The 21,374-nt window shown below is 37.6% G+C and overlaps 1 protein-coding gene across 3 annotated transcripts in view; it reads right to left on the bottom strand.

Annotated features, from left to right (window-relative positions):
- Nucleotides 1-3,340: 3,340 nt before the first annotated feature.
- The window catches only part of VRK1 (VRK serine/threonine kinase 1), a 235,210-nt gene continuing 217,176 nt past the window's right edge, over nucleotides 3,341-21,374 (bottom strand). For all 3 annotated transcript variants that reach the window (XM_081829983.1, XM_031030676.2, XM_081829982.1), the window contains exons 11-13: nucleotides 20,517-20,695; nucleotides 8,676-8,763; nucleotides 3,341-3,791 (exon numbers count right to left, since the gene is read on the bottom strand). In XM_081829983.1, coding sequence (XP_081686109.1) covers nucleotides 3,760-3,791; nucleotides 8,676-8,763; nucleotides 20,517-20,695 — 299 coding nt within the window. In that variant the 3' untranslated portion in view covers nucleotides 3,341-3,759. The remainder of the gene's footprint in view (nucleotides 3,792-8,675; nucleotides 8,764-20,516; nucleotides 20,696-21,374) is intronic.

Raw genomic sequence — 21,374 nt, forward strand, 5'->3', positions numbered from 1 at the left:
GCGTCTGCCTTTGGCTCAGGTCATGATCTCAGGGTCCTGGGATGAAGTCCCGCATCGGGCTCCCTGCTCCTTGGAAGCCTGCTTCTCCCTCTGCCTCTCTCTCTCTCTGTCTCTCATGAATAAATAAATAAAATCTTAAAAAAAAAAAAAAAGTACTGGAGCTACCGGTTAGCTATTTGGAAAAAAAAAATACATTGTGATCCTTACCTCCTGGCATAGATATGCCAAAACTAATTCCATATGGATGAAAAATTTAGGAGCATTAAGACAAAAAGCCTAGAAAAAGCTATGGTAAATATTTCTGATTTCAGGATGAGGAATATTTTAAAACACTGGTGGAAATTACAATGAAAAAGATCAAAAGATTAAAGCCATAAATATTAAATTTCACAAAAATAAAAAATATTACCACCAACAAAAAACAAATGGGAAAAAGTCAGCAACAAATATAACCAAGGGTTAAGATCACCACTATACAAACAGTACAATCAAATACACCAGGAAGAAAACAGAGCAATTAGTTTACAAATAAAAAATAATTGCTCAGGTTCACTAGCAATGAAAAAAAATTTACCTTATCAAATGATAAAAATTAGTAATATTCAAGGATGACAAATCTAAGCTGTGCACTCTGATTTGCTGGGCAAAGTGCTGGCTGGTGGATTTCTGCAAAGCAACTTGTTAATATGCATCAGTAACCTTCCATTTTCATAGTCTTTGACCCAGTGGTTCCCTTCTGAAAATCCAAGGAAATAGATTCGCACATGTGGACAAAGATTTCTGCCTAGTTTAATCAAGAATATTACTTATAGGAGCTCCTGGCTGGCTCAGTTGGCAGAGCATGCAACTCTTGATCACGGGGTTGTGAGTTCGAGCCTCACGTTGGGTGTAGAGATTACTTGAATGAACTTAAAAAAAAAACTTAAAAAAAAAATTACTTATATCCCAATACCAAAGACAACTTAAATGTCCAATATTAGGGAAATGGTCAGGAAAGCGTCATAAATCCACAAGAAAAAATATTACAGAAACATAAAAATTATATTCATGAAGTATCTATAATAACGTGGAAAGTATTTAATTCTAGCTTTAAAAAGCTATATATGAAGTTTTATATCAAGTATAATAATTATTTGAAATAAAGATGCATAGAAAAGCCTGGAAGAAAATGTGTCAAGACATTCACAGTGGTTGCCTGTGGGTGGGAGTAATATGGCTGGTTTGTCTTTTGATACTTTTCTGTGTGTTCTAAATTTCCTAGTGACCAGGTATTATTAATAAACTTTGGTAATCACAAGAATATAGCCAACAAAATAGCATTTTAAGGGATAATCAAGCACATATTGCTCAACCACTTATAAACACATACACATAAATACATATAATTTATTTATATTTCCACCACTAATTTATTGCTAGGCGACTTAGGCCTTCATATGCACATTTAATTTAGTAATTCAAAAAAATAATTGAGGCTTTATAGCTCTGGCCGATTAGCATTTTATTTGTCTTAAGAGATCACTACTGGGCGCCTGGGTGGCTCAGTTGGTTAAGCGACTGCCTTCGGCTCAGGTCATGATCCCAGGGTCCTGGGATCGAGTCTCGCATCGGGCTCTCTGCTCGGCAGGAAGCCTGCTTCTCGCTCTCCCACTCCCCCTGCTTGTGTTCCTGCTCTCGCTATCTCTCTCTCAAATAAATAAATAAAATCTTTAAAAAATAAAAAAATAAATAAAATAAAGGGAGCCTAAAAAAAACCCAGTGTAAGGTAGGAAGGAGAAGAGCAGCGGAGTAAGGAGATGCAGCCAATGAATCCAACTGGCTACTATGGCTACTAGTTTTTAATTTCTGCAGCCCTGCCAACAGAGTAACATTCGAGAAAATGCCAGCACTTGTTAAAAACAGTATGTGAGGAAATATCTGTTTTCTTAATATTTAACCAACAGGTTTTGCTATGTTTTTGTGTTTTGGAAAATAAAAAAGGCTAAGGCATATACACAAAAACACACCACACACATTTTATCCTATTTTAAGCATCAATGTGTTTGAAACAGAACTTTAGAGTTGATTTAGGTGTTACAAATAAACTTGGGACCATAACACTGATGAGCACGAAAATCCAACATTCTACAGAAAACAGGAGGAGGTTCTGCCCAAAATCTAGTTCTCTCTTCTGCAAAGACACACAGCTCAAGAACTTCAGGAGGCATTTAAAAGATGAACTTTCAAAGGAAAGTCTGCAGATCTGGTCTGCACTTTTCAACATCTGACCACTACAGTGACACATATTCCATGTGACACCTAAACACCCACATTTGGGGCCAAAGTTTTAGAGTCTCAGTGTTGGCTCAGAGCTCCTCCAACGTGGTTCCACCTTGACAATTTGGGGTATGTTGACATTCCACCTGTACTATTACTTAACATTTTCTTTAAATCAACTCACTTTTTTAAATACAGAAATACCTCCTCGAAGCTTGTCCTAAGCAACAGAGAAATCACCAGTTTCATGTGCTACTTATGTTCTGAACACATATTAAAATACATGCTTGGGGCGCCTGGGTGGCTCAGTTGGTGAAGCGACTGCCTTCGGCTCAGGTCATGATCCTGGAGTCCCGGGATCGAGTCCCATATCGGGCTCGCTGCTCAGCAGGGGGTCTGCTTCTCCCTCTGCCCTCTTCCCTCTCGTGCTGTCTCTCATTCTCTCTCTCTCAAATAAAAAAAAAAATACATGCTTAATGCTTAAATGCTGAAATAAAAGTGTGTCTCTATGTCATCTACAAAGATGGAATGTACCATTAAGCGGTAAGATGGAATGTGCCATTAAGCGATTTGGGAAATCCAACCCAATTCCAATTTCTGCAACAAAGTAAACCTTGAAATTGTTCATATAGTTTAAATCCCAAGCTTTTATTACCAGGGAAACTATAAAAAGTTCAAATCTGAAAATCTCTGATCACTAAAACTCTCGAGTGCTTTGGTTTACTGCACAGACATCATATGCTACAAAAACGACACTTACAAGAAAAATAATCTCCTGTGAATGAGCAATAAGTCTGCTTTGTTTTTTTTTTTTCCACAGGATCTCCTTAAAAGAAGCCAGTCTATAAATCTGTAATCATGCTACCACTGGATACTTTATCGTATTTTCTTTTCATACAGTTTGCATGCGTAGGTAGTCATTCTGCAATCTCACTTTCAAATATGTGGGTTTGGTCTCCCACAGACCTGCTTAGTACCCCACTTTTGCTTTCATAACCCTTTCCCTTTTTTGTTCCTCTTGCTTCATACAGCAGGTGCTCAATAAATGCTTGTGGAACTGAAAAGAACCAATGCAATCCAAATCTTATGGCCACAACAAATGGTGTATTTGTATCATGCAAAAAGAGACCTTTATTTTAAGGTTTGTATATCTGCTTAAAGGGGAAGATTTTGCCAAGCATTTCTATACACTCGGGGCAATGGACAATGATTAGAAAGTACACATCATGGTGGTTTTTCTTACAGCTGCTTCAGAACCTCAAACACATACAGCTTGGGATCAGCTGAAAGAGTATGACCTATAGATTTTCAATTTTATAATTAGCCTTTAATAAATTGTGCAAAGTATTTACTTAATAAAAAAGTTTATATTTTTTAAAGACATAGTATTTCATGGTCAGCCCCATCCTCAAAGACTCACATGAAAATGTAACATTTAAAATAGAAAAAGAGGAAAAAGTCAAATGACAGGAAGAAAAGAAAAGTCGGTTGACAGCATTTGATTTACTTCTGGACTCTCTTTCTGGTTTTTGAACCTTGAAGAGAAAAAAAACAAAGAAATTCAAATCATTAACTTACAAAAACTAAAGAACAGATATATAAGCATTTCCATATATACTTATTCGTATCTAAAAATCTGACTAGGAGGATTTGTGGAGATTAAATTCCTACACAAAAGTAATGGCTAACAGCCTGAAAATCTTAGGAAATTGTGTCCATTTTTTAGTATGTCCAAAAATATGCTAACATCTACCTTTCAGTCTTAAGTCACAACAGAACTCTCCCACTGGTAAAACACATCCAATTTACAAAGGCACTGAAATCTTTCTCCCCAAAACTTTTATTGTGCAATTTAAAACAATAACTCCTAATGTAAGCTATAGTAACAAGACAGGCCTTCATTTCCTGGAGGGAAGCGATGAAGTAACGCATATTCTGAAAAGCAAGGAATAAAATGTGTTGCTTTTTAAAGCCTGTTACCCATACTCTCTAGGCAGGAGAGCCCTGGCCATTCCAAAACACAAAGTCTTTTCCACTAGGAATTAAAGAGATCCCAACTGAGGAGCCTTCTAAAGATGCATCACATCTGATACCAGTCAAAGTACCTCATGACAGTTCCCATCCAACTACTCCTGAGTTGGAATAAATCCGTGATTCTTTACTGGGGGCGGAATTCTTTACAGGAACTCCACCTCACCAAGGAGACTCTGTTCCCACCTAGCACCCCCACTCTACCTCCAAGGCGAGCACAGCAGTCGGAAGGGTACGTGTAAGTCTGATCACGGCTGCCTAGCATGGGCCAATGATGTGTGCCTTCCCTCTGCTTCACGCCTCCCTTGGCCCAGAAAAGAGCAATGGTACCAGGGTGAGGGGCAGCATGGTCACCCATAATTAATCAATGAATGCACTAAGCAACAGATCAATACTTCTTTTCTGAAATGTACAAAACATTCTTTGAATCTAGGACAAAATATTTACCACATCTAATAATAAATCCTAAAGGTTTTCTGTTTATAGTCTTAGTTACTTGTGTGGAAGATCAGTTTAAAAATCAGTGTTTTGTTTTGTTTTTTCCAAGTTCCAGTTTTTATTTCATTGCCATATTTTTTTTTTTTTTTGGATTTTATTTATTTATTTGAAAGAGAGAGAGCACAGATAGGCAGAGCAGAAGGCAGAGGGAGAGGGAGAAGCAGGCTTCCCGCGGAGCAGGGAGCCCAACGCGGGGCTTGATCCCAGGACCCTGGGATCACGGCCTGAGCCGAAGGCAGCACTTAACCGACTGAGCCACCCAGGCGCGCCGCCATATATTTCAATTAAAGCAAACTTCAAATTTACATGGATATCTTTTTTTTTCCTGCCATTGATAATAGATAGCCTTTACTACAGCTGGTTTAAACTTTTGAGCTTTTTCCTCAATTTTTGTGATAGATAAAAAATATTCCATGGTAGATTTTTAATTTTTTATTTCAAGAATTTTGAAATTAATTTTGCATAGAAAATGAGGAATACTGTGATGGACTGAGGTGGGGCGTAATAGGGTATCACAAAATCCAGGTCAATAATCAGTACTATAGTACATCTTCCTTTCAATAAATTTGGAATAGTCACATTACAAAGGACACTTAACAATAGTTATCACTCTGTTCAAGTAGTAGTATTATCACTAACATCCTAATTTGTCATTTTATGCTTTTTTTTTTTTACTCTTAAACACCACTGCTGCTTATCTCCTTCAATCTAGATTTAAAATTTTTCACTGCAACTAAAAACACTACGTGGAATTTATTATGTAATCAGGATCCTGCAACGTGAAGTCTTTGCTGCAGGTATCAATTCAGTATTTTCCCTAATAATCAATTCTAATTGTGGCAGAAAAAATATTTTTCCTCTTCTCGTCTCTTTAAAAAAATATACCCATTTTCATAATTTATTACTATTGGTAAAAGGTGCAATCTCAAGACTAACGTGTAAAATTTGGTATCTGAAAAAGGAAAAGTACTCTTCTATGATTTTATTAATGCAGAAATTTAAAATAAGTGGGAAGTTTCTTTGTAGTGTGCCCTTAAAAATATCCCTTTTTTGACTAGATCATAGATATTCGAGAGGTAACCAACCGTCAATCCTGCTTCCCTCAGATTTCTCAAGAATGGACCAAAATTCAAGGTTACTTCAAATATAACACTCACAAGAGAAGGTTGTAGAGTACTGTCCATTTTATGAACGGGAGGGACAAAGCAGCTAGCCATAAATATCATGGCTACATTAACTAATTTTTAGTACAATTCTGAAGTACTGGGACGGTTTTGAAATGCCAGAATATGCATGGTTTTTTAAGGCTTATCATTTTGTGGGGGAAAAAATTACTTGCAGCAAATAACCAAATTTTCTCAATTGGTAAAAATTATGCCTTGCATAAAAATAAAAGGATTAGAGGCCTCTGTTCTTCTTGAAAACCACCCCGTCACCCCCTCTCTTTCTTTGAGAAAACCTACACAATACACATTTTGAAAGCTTTCAGAATGTGTTCTTACACAATAGACCACCAACTAGTCAAAATGAGTTTAGGTGTATCAAGAAAATTATACATGTTTTTAAAATGGTCTAAATAGATATTAAAGGAAAGTTGCTCCCATTTTGCCAGGCACAGCATTCTGAAAGATCACACAGTGAGAAAAATCTCTTACCATATTGTAAACCATAAATTGTGTTTGAAAATAAAATTGTTAATGAAGAAACTGACATTTCTAAAGCTGCTGTTAGAGGTAACCATTCTTGAAACACGTTTATGACACAAAATCTTAAAGCTCTAGGACACAGAAGTCACTGAATTGTATTATATATTTTTTTAAAACAAAATTCAAACATAATAATGTGCCTCCTCCTTCAAGTTATTTTAAAATGATGAATACAAATACGTATTTTCATGAACACTGGCCTTTTTTTTTTTTTTGCCAGAAGCAATAACATTTTACCATCTCAGGTAATATTTCTCTCATTTATGAATATTTAGACAATAAAATACTTTAACTAGCCCTATACTTTAGGAGAAAGGATAAATTACAATAAGAAGAGAAACAGCATTTAAGTAAAGCAATTTGGAGTTTATATAAATCAGGGAGAATGTGATTATTCTCTATCTTCTTAAACTGAAACAAAAGATCTGGATTGTTCTCCTCAAATATGCAATGGGGTCCACACTCTTCTTTTGTTATTAATAAATAAAACAAAAATACTCATATATTTTCTCCCAGTGAAAACCAGCAGCGTAAGGACCTTAAGTTAAAATTTGGGGTATGAAAAACATTTTTTCATAATTACAGTCCAATTTAAAATTATTGATGTATCAAAACAAATAATTCTGATGCTCATTAAGCAAAGTTCAGGTAACAAATGACCTTCAGGCAGTCAGGAGAGGCATGAGTTTTCTCCATGCACAGCTGTGAATTCACTCCAGTCTAAATGGGTATCAACCTTATTATCACAATGTGGGCTGGTTCCTTTGCTGAACTGAAACTCTCTGTTTTAAAAACTTTTTAAGGGATTTTTTTAAAGTAAGAATATTGCTCTATCTTTACAAATGCTCCTTAGTTTTGCTCCCACTCACTGTCGTAGCTGCTGCCGCTAGCCTCTGGCTGACACAGGCTTCCATGCACTGCTCCTCGGGATTCCTCACTTCCTAATAACAAAATGAACAAGACAGGAGGCGGGGAGAACAGCAGGGATCGGAAAATGGCTGCAGGAGACAGAAAGGAACTTCTTCAAAACCTTTAGCCTCCAGGGTGAGGTTCTATCCTCCCTCTCTAGATACCCCCAGTATTGTCTGGGGTGAATTCATGTGAACCTAAGGAAGTCCTATCCATACTACACAAGAAAGACAGTGTTAACAGACTCGAGTGCAGAAGATTCTCTTTGAAAGTCAAAGGCTTGTCTTCCACAGATGTGCACAGGCGGACACTACCAAAGGGAAGGTAAAATAGGTCCCTGGCCCGACTCAACAGGGCACTTGGGCTCTCATGAAACATTTACCAAAAATGAGCCTTTTCTATTAGAAAGTGAGAAATGTTTCAGAACCAAGAAAAGAATAAATAAATAAAAGGCAGCGAGATAGGAGAGAAGTCTGGAAAAAGAAAAGCCTGGTACCGCAACCAGCGCTCAATCTCTTCATCGCGCCCAAGAAATCATCTCTTGTGAAACCTGGAACCTGTTTTCACTTTTCTGGGCCGCCCAGAGGTGCACCTACACATCCGCACCAGCTGTCTACGAAGTGGACCACACGGAAGCCCAACCCCACTGTGCCCTTTGCAGATGCAGCCCTGCTGATGCCAACGTCAGCTCGGCTCCATACTGGAAGAGCCTTCAGCACCAGTTTACGAGCCATCTCAGAAATGACTTTATACTCTGCTTTTTGCTTCAAGAGCTTTGAAAAGTGATGACTGAGGCTTTAATTCCTTGCGCCCCAACTTGTTGAGAGACAAGAAGAGCTGGCAGACTTTGTGGGGGGCACACGGATGGCTCAGGCCCGTGGAACTTGGCAGCCGCAGTAAGCCCAGGTACTACTCGCCGGATCTGGACCTTCCCCTGTATCCCATGATGTGTAATCCGTGTGCAGAAATGGAAAGAGAGCAGCCTGAGAGGTAAGAGCTCTGGCTCTGCCATTTCAGTGCTCCATGTCTTGGGCTCCCTAGATGCAAAATGAGAGTAGCTCCCCACCCCAACTTCGTGACTACTGTGAACAGTAAATAATACAATGTATACAAAGGACACTGTGATAATACTATACAAATAGAAGATCCTCTTGTATGATATTTTATCATAAAATCAAAATGTTATGACCATAAGTTAACCTCTTACTTAGCGGAAGGAAATGAAATCTGTGTTTATATATGGAAAAAGCTAATAGGCAAGACTGTTCAACTTACGGGTTTTTGTGGCCTCTTCTGTCTGTGTACCTGAGCATTCCATATCTTCAACACTGGATTCAGTGCTCTCCTCGATTCCTTTCTTGCGCTTGGTACACACAAAGATTTTTGAAAAGAGAGAGAGATGTGGTCTGATGGTCAAAGAAGTAAATACACAAACTTACCATATACTAGTATATATGTGAATCTATCCAGGTGTGGGTGAATCAAAACATACAGTAAGAATACACACAACTACAGGGCGGTAGTTACCTAAGGGGAAGGGGCTGTGGATGGAAGAAAATGGGATTAAGAGAATCTTCAACTATTCAGTTAGTCTGAATGTCAGCTTGTTTGTTGTAACCACCTCAAGCTTTTATGCTTTTTATAGTTCATCATTGAAAGCCTAACCATCAGGATTGATGATACAGAAACTCTCTTTTAAAAGCAAAGCATTTAACAAACTTGGTTTCACCACTCAGGCCAACGATACTTATTCTCCGCATTTTACAATGTGTGTGGGCTATGTGGGGGGAGGGACAGTAATCTACTTGATAAAGGGGAAAATACACACCTTGTGCATATAGTATATCACTGGTTATACTCTATCAATCAATGGCAAAATTCTGCTCATGAATCAATAACAACAAACTTCCAATAAAGGTCTTCTTTTGGTATACTTTTCATTAAAAGTTTAAGGGGGACACCTTCCTGTAAAGGAAGAGTCTTAAAAGTACACAGCTTTCCTAAAATCTCCAAAATAGGTTGGATTCTCCTCAACTTTCTATTTATTTTTTCCAGCTTTCTATTTATTTTTTCTAGTTGAGGGTTACTTAGGAGTTAATGCTTAAATTCTGTCACCAGGCGGTCTTCCCAAGTGTTCGTTCAGTTTCTTTTTATTATTTTCTATCACTATGACATTTTCTAACTAGTTCAGTCCTGTGTGAAGTTTTTAAATTACTCCACACGTCTACATGTAGGAATCACTACGGAAGGACTTAGTAATAACTTTACAACTTTGTATTTCTCCTATAACTTTATCCCATGTAGTCTCAAATTTAAATGTGTTAAAATCCAAATGATAATTCAAAGCTTCCCTGGGTGGCCCAGATTTCGTTTAGGAAGTCCTCTCATCTGTCCCAAATTTCAGATTCACAATGCATCGGAACGTCCTCACTTATATTTTCTAACAATTAATATTAAGTTAAACTTCATCTGAGCATCTCCCTTGCTTCGGGCCATTCCCCACACTGCCTGCTGACAGCACACCGTTCTCTTGCCTGATGGCAACCGCGGGTTCTGTTCCACAGAGAGCTGCATGAGAAAGCTCCACTCTACTCAAACCACATTACTTTAAAACCCAAAATGGTCAGAACTGTTATTATCTACATATTACAAATAATCCCACTGTTTCAAAATATTCTTAAGGTGGCCATGGAAAGATCAGAACTCCAAGATCTCCGCCACGCTCCTGAAGAAAACACTTCACACAGACAAAAATAACTTGACTAAACCTTAAGAAACTTTCAAAGGCATTCATTTAGCAGATTTGTATATGGAGATATTGCCTCTCAAAAATAGCTGTTAAGAATGGCTGTAACTTCATATAACTGATGAGAGAAGGGGAGAGTGCCTTACCTCTTTCTTTTCCAAAGTGTTGCTTCATGATTACCATCTAAACCCTGCTGGGCTGAACAGATTGGTTCAATAATTACATACAATAACTGCAGTGGGCAGGTAACCCTCAGCTGGCACAGGGCAGCTCCCCTGTGAGAACTTCCATATGCAAACTGCACTGATGGAGTGCATTAGGTGCATCTTTCCTGCCGGTGCACAGGCCTGATTAACGCCAGCCAAGACTCCAAGGTTAGCATGTCAGCAGATTTGTGATGCATTAGGCAGGAATAAACACAGACACTTTTGTTCGTTCAGACCAAAATTAAGGAGGAATATTTCACTACTTTATTGCTTTCCATACAGGAAAGAATGCATTTTCCGATTTTAAGGAGGCAGATTTTTAAATGCTCATTATAAAGGGAGCTATCCAATACATTCTACCCAAGAACCTAGTGCATTCATCTTGTTCTCAAGCTTATTTAATAAAAAAGAGCTTTCTTAATCTCCATGCAAGTAAATTACATAGGAATGAAAATCAGCCAGTATTCAACCAACAAAAAAAAACACCTGTATTTTAAGCATCATGCAATAGGTAAAGCACTGAATTTCATTAGTCCATACTTCAGCTGGGTATCTCCTGCCCAACTCTTCTGAGAATGTATTTAGTTTTGACAGAAGGGGCCAATAGCCTACAGGAAAAGACCAATTTAAAAAAAAAAAAAAAACCCTTTCATATTTAATAGCATTTAAGTGTGTTATTAATTCTATAAGGCAATGAGTAAAATTCCAAACAAATTCACTGGCAGCTTCTTTCTCCTGATATCTCCTAATGCTTCACTTTGTTATTTGTCAACATCTTGGGCTTCAGACAGTGCATATTTTGGTTCTCTCTGAACAAAAAACGGCTTCACAAAGGGACTACGCTAATCTCTGATTCTGTCATATTCCATACCAGGTCCCACAAAATGCCTCTGCATCTATAAATGAAATCAAAATATTATACAATACACCAGAATGACTTATAAACTTAGAATAGAGTTTTCTTTTAATTCAGCACAGCTAAAATATCTGCAGAAAATTAGGTTTATTTCAAAGGGCATTAGCGAACGTATTACACATTGTATTTTTGAAGTGTTCAGATATGCTAGGCTAAAATTTAGTTAATTAGCAGCTTCTCACTTCCAGCTTAGAAACAGGAAGACAAATCAGCTAGATGCATTTGGACTGATAATTTACTAATAGTCTAAACACTGACTAGAGACCACTTAGAGACTTAAAGCTGTTTTAACAGGACAAAGAATAAAAATCCTGCGAGGCAAAAACCGAAGACCCGTTCATTCTTTGCTTACCAGGTCACACATCAAAAGATCACCTCTAGATGCTTTCAACAGCCTCTAAGAAAAGCCAATCAGATCCATGGCTATATCAAAGGTGAGGAGTATTCAGGACTGTTGTTGGTTTTTAACTCTTTATTATAAAAATCACAAATGTTTATTATAGAAATTTAGAATATACAGCCTAAAATTTCTAAATGTTTGGTACTATACATGTGTCGATGAACAAAGAACTCTAAATACAATTATTTAGAGATTGACTGCACCAATCAGTTCATCTTATTTATTTACTTAAGACCACCTGAAGTCACCATGCAAATGGTACAGACTTTATAAACTAATAGCATGATTCAGCTATGCTCCTACATTCATTAATAGCAACCAAAAAAAAACAGGTTGTTACTCGACAGTAACTAAATAAACACAGAACACCTATCTTCTATGAAAGCAAAGCAGACATGTGTGTTACACAATACTTACAAACCAGCAGAGTTAGTTAAAATTCACACTATAGACAGAAAATGCTGAGGCTGGAGACAGAAGAAGGCTAAGAGAACTGGCTCAGTGTTTCTCAGCTGGGCGTGGGAAAGACTAAAACTCAGAGCTCTTCGTTCCTGCTCCAATTTCCGTCTCAGAGCTATGCCGCCTCCCTTACAGTCCCCGGCTGCTGTGCTCCCACGTTAGCACATCCCTTCCTAAAGAGGGAGAGTCCACCGAGCTGTGTGCCTGGCAGAGCCTTGTCCACACTCCTGTTTCTCCCTTCTATATGTGCGGAGCTCTCGTGGAGCCTAGCATGGTTTTTTACACAGAAATATCTATGGGTCTGCACCCCTCGAGCAACGATTCAACTAGTGTTGCAATAATAAAGAGCTGACTTCCTATTTTACTCCAAGCCCTTTACAAACTGTGTAATGTTTAAGTGGACTTAAGTAATTACAGATATATTTTGAGAAAAAGCAGGAAAAGGTCAGACATAATCGGAAAAAGAAGAGATGAAAAGATGGGAAGTGGGTCAGGAAGTGAGTGACTTAAAAAGAGGGGCAGATTAATTTAAAGAATAATCTAAAAATATTCTGCTAGAATGCATTAAAGTGATTTATTATTTTAAATGAGTTCTAGTGATAAAGGCTGTAACAAGAATCATGAATATTACAATTTCCTTCTGCAATAACATGGGCCTTCACGTTACCAGGGGCAGAGAACCCACCACATACTAACTAAGCACCCACTATGTGCCTGGCACTGTTACAGTCTACATCCTCAAGGTGAAAAATACATGCTAAAAAACAGATTAAAGCAAAAGAGTAATCTTAGCTTTTATCAAAACATTAAACACATACACATTAAGTCTCTAAAACTCTAAGTCCTGGAAGAAATCACTTCAGAGTTCTGTAAATCGTCTTAGGTAAGTGTCCAGAGTAACCCCACATGCACGAATGCCATGTGGTGAAGTACGATGCACTGTAAATGGAGCCCATGCAGGACTTCACTGTATTTGTAGTTGCTGTTGTTACTGCTTTGTTCAGATGTCCTGTCAACACGTTTAGGTATCTACTCTGGAGGCAGGAAGAGCAAGTACAACTCGTGAATTCTGCTCATTATTAACAGGTCTGGGGGAAAGGGCTTAGCAAAATAAAATGTTACAACATAAGGCTAACAGAGTTAGGGATATTGTGTTCTTCACTAGTTCAAGTTCTCCACTCTTAAGATGCCATGAGGAATGAAGAATTTACTGTCATTATCCGAAAATGAATGTACAAAAACTGAAATGTCAGGTGACTGTAATGTGGGAGACGGTCTATGAGGAGCTGAGAGGGTGACAGCACAACACGCACAGTCTACTCTCGTGGGGGAAGGACACAGATTTCAGTGACCCTGAAACGTTCACACCCACAAACAAGCTAAAATGTGTGTAAAACAGGGGACATTTGGGGGGTAGTATTTCAACCTCTGCCCCACTAAACTCTGAAGAAATGAACACAAAATAGCAATTAAAAAATATTTCAGCAGCAACAGTGACAGAGCCTCTCACCATAACCATTGGGAAGTTGTGGCCAAGAAGAGTCAGACACTTTTAGAAAGAAACATGTGGCTCCTGAAGAACCATATTGGGGAAAAGAACTTAAGTGAACACCATTCAGAAATTTTTCACCACTGACCTTCAATTTACAAAATATAAATAGGAAGCTTGAAAAGAAAGACTGGAACAGCCCCCTGGAAGAGCCGTTCCCCACTCTCACAGTCCCTCATTGAAAGCAGGACATGTGATTCTGTTTCTTCCCTGGAGAAAGAGGGCAGAATAACCACAATCATTCAAGACTAATTATTTTCAACAATAAACAATGATTTACCAAAATATACGACAAAACAGAAAATGAGTAAAACATAGCTAAAGCCATAGAGAAGAATCCCCAACAAGGTTTCTCTCCCGTGGATTTAGATTTTACCAAATTTTTGCCTCCTCTGGCCAGGAAGGGAATGGAGCAGGTACTGAGGAAAGACAGGTAATCTGACCTGCGTACCAGCTGAGCCATGGCCCTCCAGATCCTCCCAGAGTATGAACTGCAGGCAAAAAAAGCCCCTTAACAATGCCAAACCCTCAAATCCGAACCCTGAGGAAAAGCAAAACAGTTTAATCCAATGGGAAAGCCAAGGATTCACAAATACAATAATCTGTTAGGCCCAGGTAAAGCTATTCTATTCACTATTAATACGATCCAGAGAAGAAGCACGCCAACAAAGTTAGAAATCTTGGGGACAAAAAGAGAAGATGATAAATGGTCATAGCACACAAAAGACAGCTGAAGATTCCACTCTGAAAGAAAACACATTCCTCCCAAAAGAAGAAAATTTCATAACATGCACTGGAGGCTTAAAAAAAAAAAAAAAAAAAATTTAAAAAACTGAGTAAATGAGTAATGATAATTTAAAAAAGAAAATGAGAAAATGAAGAGATAACAAGGAAACTGCACAGCCAATAAATAGAACAATAATCACTACAGAACTTATATTAGAAACATCAAAAAACAGCAGACAGAGCTGACAACCAAATGACATGAAGTAAAGTTCTATGGTAATTACAGATGATACAAAAGAAACAGATGAAGAATTAATAAGCACTTAGAAGAAAACAGACATGGAAGATGGGTATGATCTCTACACAGCCAGAGACAACTGCAAACATGACTGAGATAAATGAAAGACCACCTAAATACAAGGGTGTACCATATTCATTGACAGAAAAGAATATTGTGAAGATGTCAATTCTTCCCAAAATGACAGAGTCAATGCAATCTCAGTCAAAATCCCAGAAGTATGTGTGTAGAAATTAATAGGCTGATTCTGAAATTTATATGTAAAGCTGAAGGGCCAAGAATAGCTAAGACAAAAAGAAGAACAACAAAGTTGGAGGACTTCCACCATCAGATATCATTATGAAGCCAGTAGTTCACCCATTGTGGCTTGGCAAAAAAGGTAAGTGGGCCAATGGCACAGAACAGAGTTTCCAGAAGCAGACCCAAACATATATGGTTACCTGAAAGTCTGCTACATGCTGTGGGGACATTATAGACTTTTCAATAAACGGTTGAAATAAACTAGCTATCCACAGGAGGTAAATAAATACAGACTTACACTATGCACAAAATCAGTTGCTGTTAAATCGTAGACCTGAATACAAAAGATAATATTTCTTGATAATAACAGAATTATCTTCATGATCTGGGTAGACAAAATTTTCCCAAAATAGAATACAGAAAGCACTAACCATAAACAAGAAGACTGGTAAATTAGGCTTCATTAAAATGAAGAACTTTCTGTTCATCAAGAGATATTACCACATTAACAGAATGAAAAGATAAACTACCAATTGTAAAAAAGAAAAAAAAAAGAAAGAAAGAAAAAAAATGTGTGTAATACATAGATTGCTTATATACAAAGTAGTCAAGTCTGGCAAATCAAAAGAAAGCTGACAACCTCCCCCCTTTTTAAGGAACAAAAAATCTGAAATGCACCACACTGAAAAAGGGCAATGGAGACTGATACGCATATGAAAAGGTGTTCAAAATCAATATTCTAAAGGAGATTAAATTAAAACAACATAGAAACACCAGTACACACCTACCAAAATGGATAAAATTAAATATAATGCAAAAGCTAGTGTCGATAAGCAACTGGACCTCTCGTAAGCTGCTGGTGAGAGCATCAACTGGGACAGCTGCTGGGAGAAACTGCTTGGCAGCACCTACTAAAGCTAAACATAAGTAAGCCCTCTACCCCAGTACTTCCGCTACGTATATACCCCACTTGAAATAAATATATGCAGTTCCCAAAAGAAATTACAAGAATGTTCTTAACCAGCATTACTACAACTGCCAAAAACCGGAAACAGTATAAACGTTTGTCCATCAATAGAAGAGATAAAGGAATTATGATGTACTCATATAATGGAGTGCCATACTATACAGTAACAAGAAACAGAAAACTTTTGTTGCATTCAACAGCATGGAAATTCAGACATATAATGAATAAAAGACACAAAAAAAGTATACATTGTATGGTGCTATTACTATGAATGTTCTTTAAATGGCAAAATTAATTTATGGTGTTGTAAGTCAAAACACTGCTTATTCTTAATGAAGGATAATGGCTGAGAGGGGGCCTGAGAGAGGTTTCTGGGGCTCAAGTGATGATACATACCTTGATCTGGGGGATGTTTAAATGTGCATGCTCAATTTGTAAAGTTCAAATTCCACATTTACTTGTGCATTTTTCTGTACATGTCATAACCTTACTTAAAAATATAGAGAAAATGGACGCCCAGGTGGCTCAGTCAGTTAAGTGTCTGCCTCTGGCTCAGGTCATGATCCCGGCGGCCTGGGATCAAGTCCCACATCAGGCTCCTTGCTCTGCGGGGAGCCTGCTTCCCCCTCTCCCTCTGCTGCTCCCCCTGCTTGTGCTCTCTCTCTTTCTCTCTGACAAATAAATAAATAAAATCTTAAAAAATATATATATATACACACACACATAGGGAAAAAAAGCTACCTGACAAAATCCAGCCCAAATAAGACAAGATTTAAAATACAGAGCTCAAGCACCTAGGGAAAGAATCATTAGTAAACAATGAATCCACTTACATAAAAAACTAAGGCTAAATCCCCATCAGAAAACAAAGAAGTGTCTTGACTTCAACCATCTAAATTTATCTAAGGAAAATACAGTTTCTATTATTCTAGCATGCTAACCAAGTTAGACAGACTTTCGCCAAATTCAGAGGGTTTATTTGGGGCCATCTAACTGAAACTACAGGCTGCACGGGACGCAGTCACCTCAAGAGACAGGAAGGTGTCCACCAGAGGAGCTGCAGGCCACTGGCTGGCAATGGAAGGCCTGGACTCTTATTCGTCTCTTTGTACCATGTTCCAAGCTGAGTGCCAGCAGGGATTTATTTAATGGTTAATCATTTTTCAGAGAAACTCTAGGAAGGCCAACTAGCATAATATAACTTAAAAGAACTAAAAAATATGGGAGTGGAGAGAAGGGTATGTGCGAGTCATTCATAGGAAACAACAGTATATACTGTCTGAAAATGAAAAAATACAAATCACAGGGCCACACTCCAGACCTACTCAATGAATCTCCAGGGATGAGACTCAAGAAATTCTAATGAACAGCCCTTTTTGTTGGCTTGGGCAAGCAACTTAATCAAAACCTTACAAGAAAATAGCTAATGGAGGTATTAATGTCCTTTTAACTTGCTGAGTTCTTTCCAGTAAATTAAGCTGTTCTTAACCCAGATGGGACAGGAAGGAATTCTTTAAGGATGGAACTACATGCTATTGATCTTTATAGCCCCAGGGACCTAGCCTAGACCAGGTACATAAATTAGACCTTTACATTGTTGAATGTTGATTTAAGAGTACACACTGAATCCAATAACTGCTGGAACTGGACTGCCCAATTCTAACGCAAGTGTTCAGTTATAATTAACAATGAAAATCTTTGGCTGTGTACTTCCTAAGGGTAAATTGATGCTTAGTTTTTTTCCACTTCAGCCTTATGTTATCCCAAAATCCTGTGCTTTAAATAAAACTCGGGCTACTGAGGCTGAAAACATTTTCAAGTGGGTAAATTCATATTTCACTCTAGTTTCCAAATTTACTGTACCATAATCAAGCATGGCTATTTAAAAATGGATAGAAACCTTGTTTCATTCCACTGCTTATCAATTCTCATAGGTTTTTACCATAATGGACAACTCTCAGGAACATAAAGAGAAATATAAATTGTATTAATTAAAACTATCCCTTTTCAAAAGAGATTTGAATGTCATAAATACAAAGAATATATCTTAAAAAGTTTTAAGAAATCATGAAAAGGGAAAGGAGAAAATATGCTAATTATAAGGATTAACAGAATTTCTATGATTAAGCATCATAATTAACTCTGAGCTTCCTAGTAACCAGAGCAAAAAATGACATCTTTATTACATACCCCTTGCTAAAAGAAGAGATGGCATACTAACTTATCAAAGCAAAAGCTTTTCCTTGTAGAGAGCCCCTAACTTTTCAGTTGGTGGAGCTCTGCTTTTATTTGCTTTAAATAAGGGGTATTTACAATTTATTTGAAGAAAATGTCCTGGGGCTTTAAAAAAAAAAGAAAGAAAGAAAATCTTAAAAGAGAAAACTGGGCTGGTCCAACTCTTTCACATTAAAACACAAGACAAATGGCCACCAAATTAACAACTCACCTCGTTACATGGCCATCAAGCAGCTTCATGATCTTACCTAATCTTAACTTTTATTAACTTCTTTTTAATACAAAGAATAGCCCTGTGTCAGCTATGAGGGAGGGGGGGAGAAAGGCAGTAAACTAATAAAGGAAACCTAAGAGTTCACTTGTTATTCATTAATTTTCCCCCTCTAAATAAAGCTTTATACATGTGGGGGATGATCCAGCAGGAAATTTCCAGCCTTCTGAACTACCCAAGGACACAAGAGAATTGTAAGGTCACAGATGTTAGCTCTGCAGCAGACTGACCTATTCAGCTATAAAGTCAGCCAAGCTGCAGAAACCAAATTTTCTCCAGCATGTAAGTCCAAATAACAGTGATCTGCAAAGTAAGTGGGTATGGCACTGGACAAGTTCTCACTGCAACAGAGATCTTTACTTCTCAATCAGCAAAATTTTAGAGGAAAACACCACAGAAGCTATCTATAAATATTAATGCACAGAAATCTGTCCTGAGCAGGAAGATGCATTCTGTATGTTTATACATACATGCAAACTCTAAGTTCACTACCTTACTGAAAAATTCCACTGGGGCGTCCATTTTATCCTCTTAATTTCAAAGCTGGATGTGGCTCTCAACACACTTGTTGACCACAAAAATGGAGCGATGTAATTAAGAAAAAAACTTACAAAAGAAAAAAAAATGTATACGTAGACGTGTGTGTGTAATTTCAGATTTTGGAGTGAAACTACAAAGAGACCTACTATTTGCCAAAAAAGTCAAATTCAAGATACAATTTCAAAATTTACATCTCCTTTGTAAGTTAAAAAGAACTACAAAAACCTTTTAATAATGCTGCTTATTTTAAAGAAAGAAAATTTGTTTTTAAACCCTTTTTCTCATAGTTCAGAATACAGTATTTCCAAAGGAATCTACTGGAATTTACAGAGTCAGTGACAGTAAAAATAGTCAATAGTATAAAAAAATATGTATCTATTTTTCTGGGGTGCCTGGGTGGCTCAGTTGGTCTGCCTTCAGCTCAGGTCATGATCCCAGGGTCCAGGACTGAGCCCCATATCAGGCTCCCTGCTTAGCAGGGAGCCTGCTTCTCCCTCTCCCTCTGCAGCTTCCCCTGCTTGTGCTCTCTCTCTCTCTCACACTCTCTCTCTCAAATAAATAAAATCTTTAAAATATACATATTTTTTTCTTCTAAAAGTAGTTCTTTTCCATTTAAAAGCATTATTGTATTCAATAATTTCAGACTATAAAGGAAATCTGAGTTAATCAATAATTTAACTATTAAAAATAATCAATAAGTTAATGCATACCTGTAAAATCTAAATTTTAAAGTGATACCAGGAGTTATTTACATGCCTGCACAATATTTGCCTGTAAAGTTCACTGCTAACCTATCTCTCCGATAAATTAACCTCTTTATATGCAGCTACATAGCTTTACATAATGACATTTCTATAAAGAGCAAAATAACGTTCAAACGGTAAGCACTTCACACCAGCAAACAAGGAAACTTTCGAACGTTAATTTTCAAATAGTAATTTTCAAACACCAATTTTCAAATAATAAACACTCTGACCACACCAACAAAGGAGGAAGAGCTAAGAGACAAGACCAACCCTTCTATGTGGCCTGGGAGAAAAAAACACCCACACTGTGAATTGAGTGCCCCATCCAAATCCCCCTGCCAGATGTCAGTATCCCAAATTAGAATCTTTCCAGGAATTTACAAACTTGCTACTGGACATAAGAAATAGATTACCTATCGGGAGCCTGGGTGGCTCAGTCGTTAAGCACCTGCCTTCGGCTCAGGTCATAATCCCAGGGTCGAGCCCCACATCGGGCTCCCTGCTCTGCAGGGAGTCTGCTTCTCCCTCTCCCTCTTTCCCTCCCCCCTGCCTGTTTTCTCTCTCACTCTATCTCGCAGGCACATGCACACACAAATAAATAAAATCTTTTAAAAAAAAAGAAATAGATATCTATTCATTCTTCTACAACCCTCTACATGTTTCATGTCTCATAAAGAGTGTCCCTTTACCTAATGGTAACAGATACTTAATTGCCAAGCAATCCGTTACACTTTTCTTTACTGATTTACTTCCCTAAAATTAGTGTTTGCTGCAATTACCATCACAGGAAGCCAAAGGATAACTTAACAAAATTCACCTTTGTTATTGACTTTGTTCTCAAGCCTCCATTCTCCACGAGGCTGAGGTCCAACTTGCCGTCATCCTTGCTTCCTATAGCTCTCAGTCCTTGCAAAAGGGTGTCTCGCAAATTCTGATAAAGAGGTTTCTCGGCATAGTCCAGTAATTTCACTGTTTCCATGTATTTAGCAATCTCATCTAAAAGAGTAACACAATTATTCTGTAATTTTTTAATCACAAACACAACATATTTATCTCTTCTAAGAAAATAACTCACGGTTATAGCAACATTAGAATGCAAATGTCTATCCTGCTAGAATATGTTTTTACATAAATCACTTTTTCAATGGAAAAGTACACTTTTGAAGTCAGGAACTGTCAGGCAAGTGAAATAAGAAACTTATTTTGAGATATAATGTAAAAGACATTTTTGTAATTGTAAGGGACAAAAGGTAAGGAACATACTAGAATTTAAAAATGCATGAAATAACTCCTGTACTTTTAAGGCTACAGAAACAAAACAGGAAAGGACCTCGAACAGATTATAAAGTAAAAAGTACTAAAGTACAAGGACTATCACAGCCCATATTTTTTTTCCCCACAAAAGCCATTAGTTCTATAGAAAATAGCTGCATTCTTTGTATAAATGGGAAATAAAACATACCAAAACCAAGCTGAAGAAGGAAGAAAGAAGCAAGACCTAGTTTTCCCATAAAAGAGAAAAATCAGCTTCTGAATGATGAAAGGCCCACTGTACACTGAGGCAGGACCACTCCCCTAAAAAGAAATCTTACCAGTCAAGATCAACACTCCTCAACACCAGAAATCCATCTTCAGGCTAACAACTCCTACGTTCACCAGCCTCATCCTCCCACCA

This window comes from Leptonychotes weddellii, chromosome 9 (genome assembly GCF_054177405.1).
Source record: "Leptonychotes weddellii isolate Sample4059 chromosome 9, ASM5417740v2, whole genome shotgun sequence".
Lineage (NCBI taxonomy): Eukaryota > Metazoa > Chordata > Mammalia > Carnivora > Phocidae > Leptonychotes > Leptonychotes weddellii.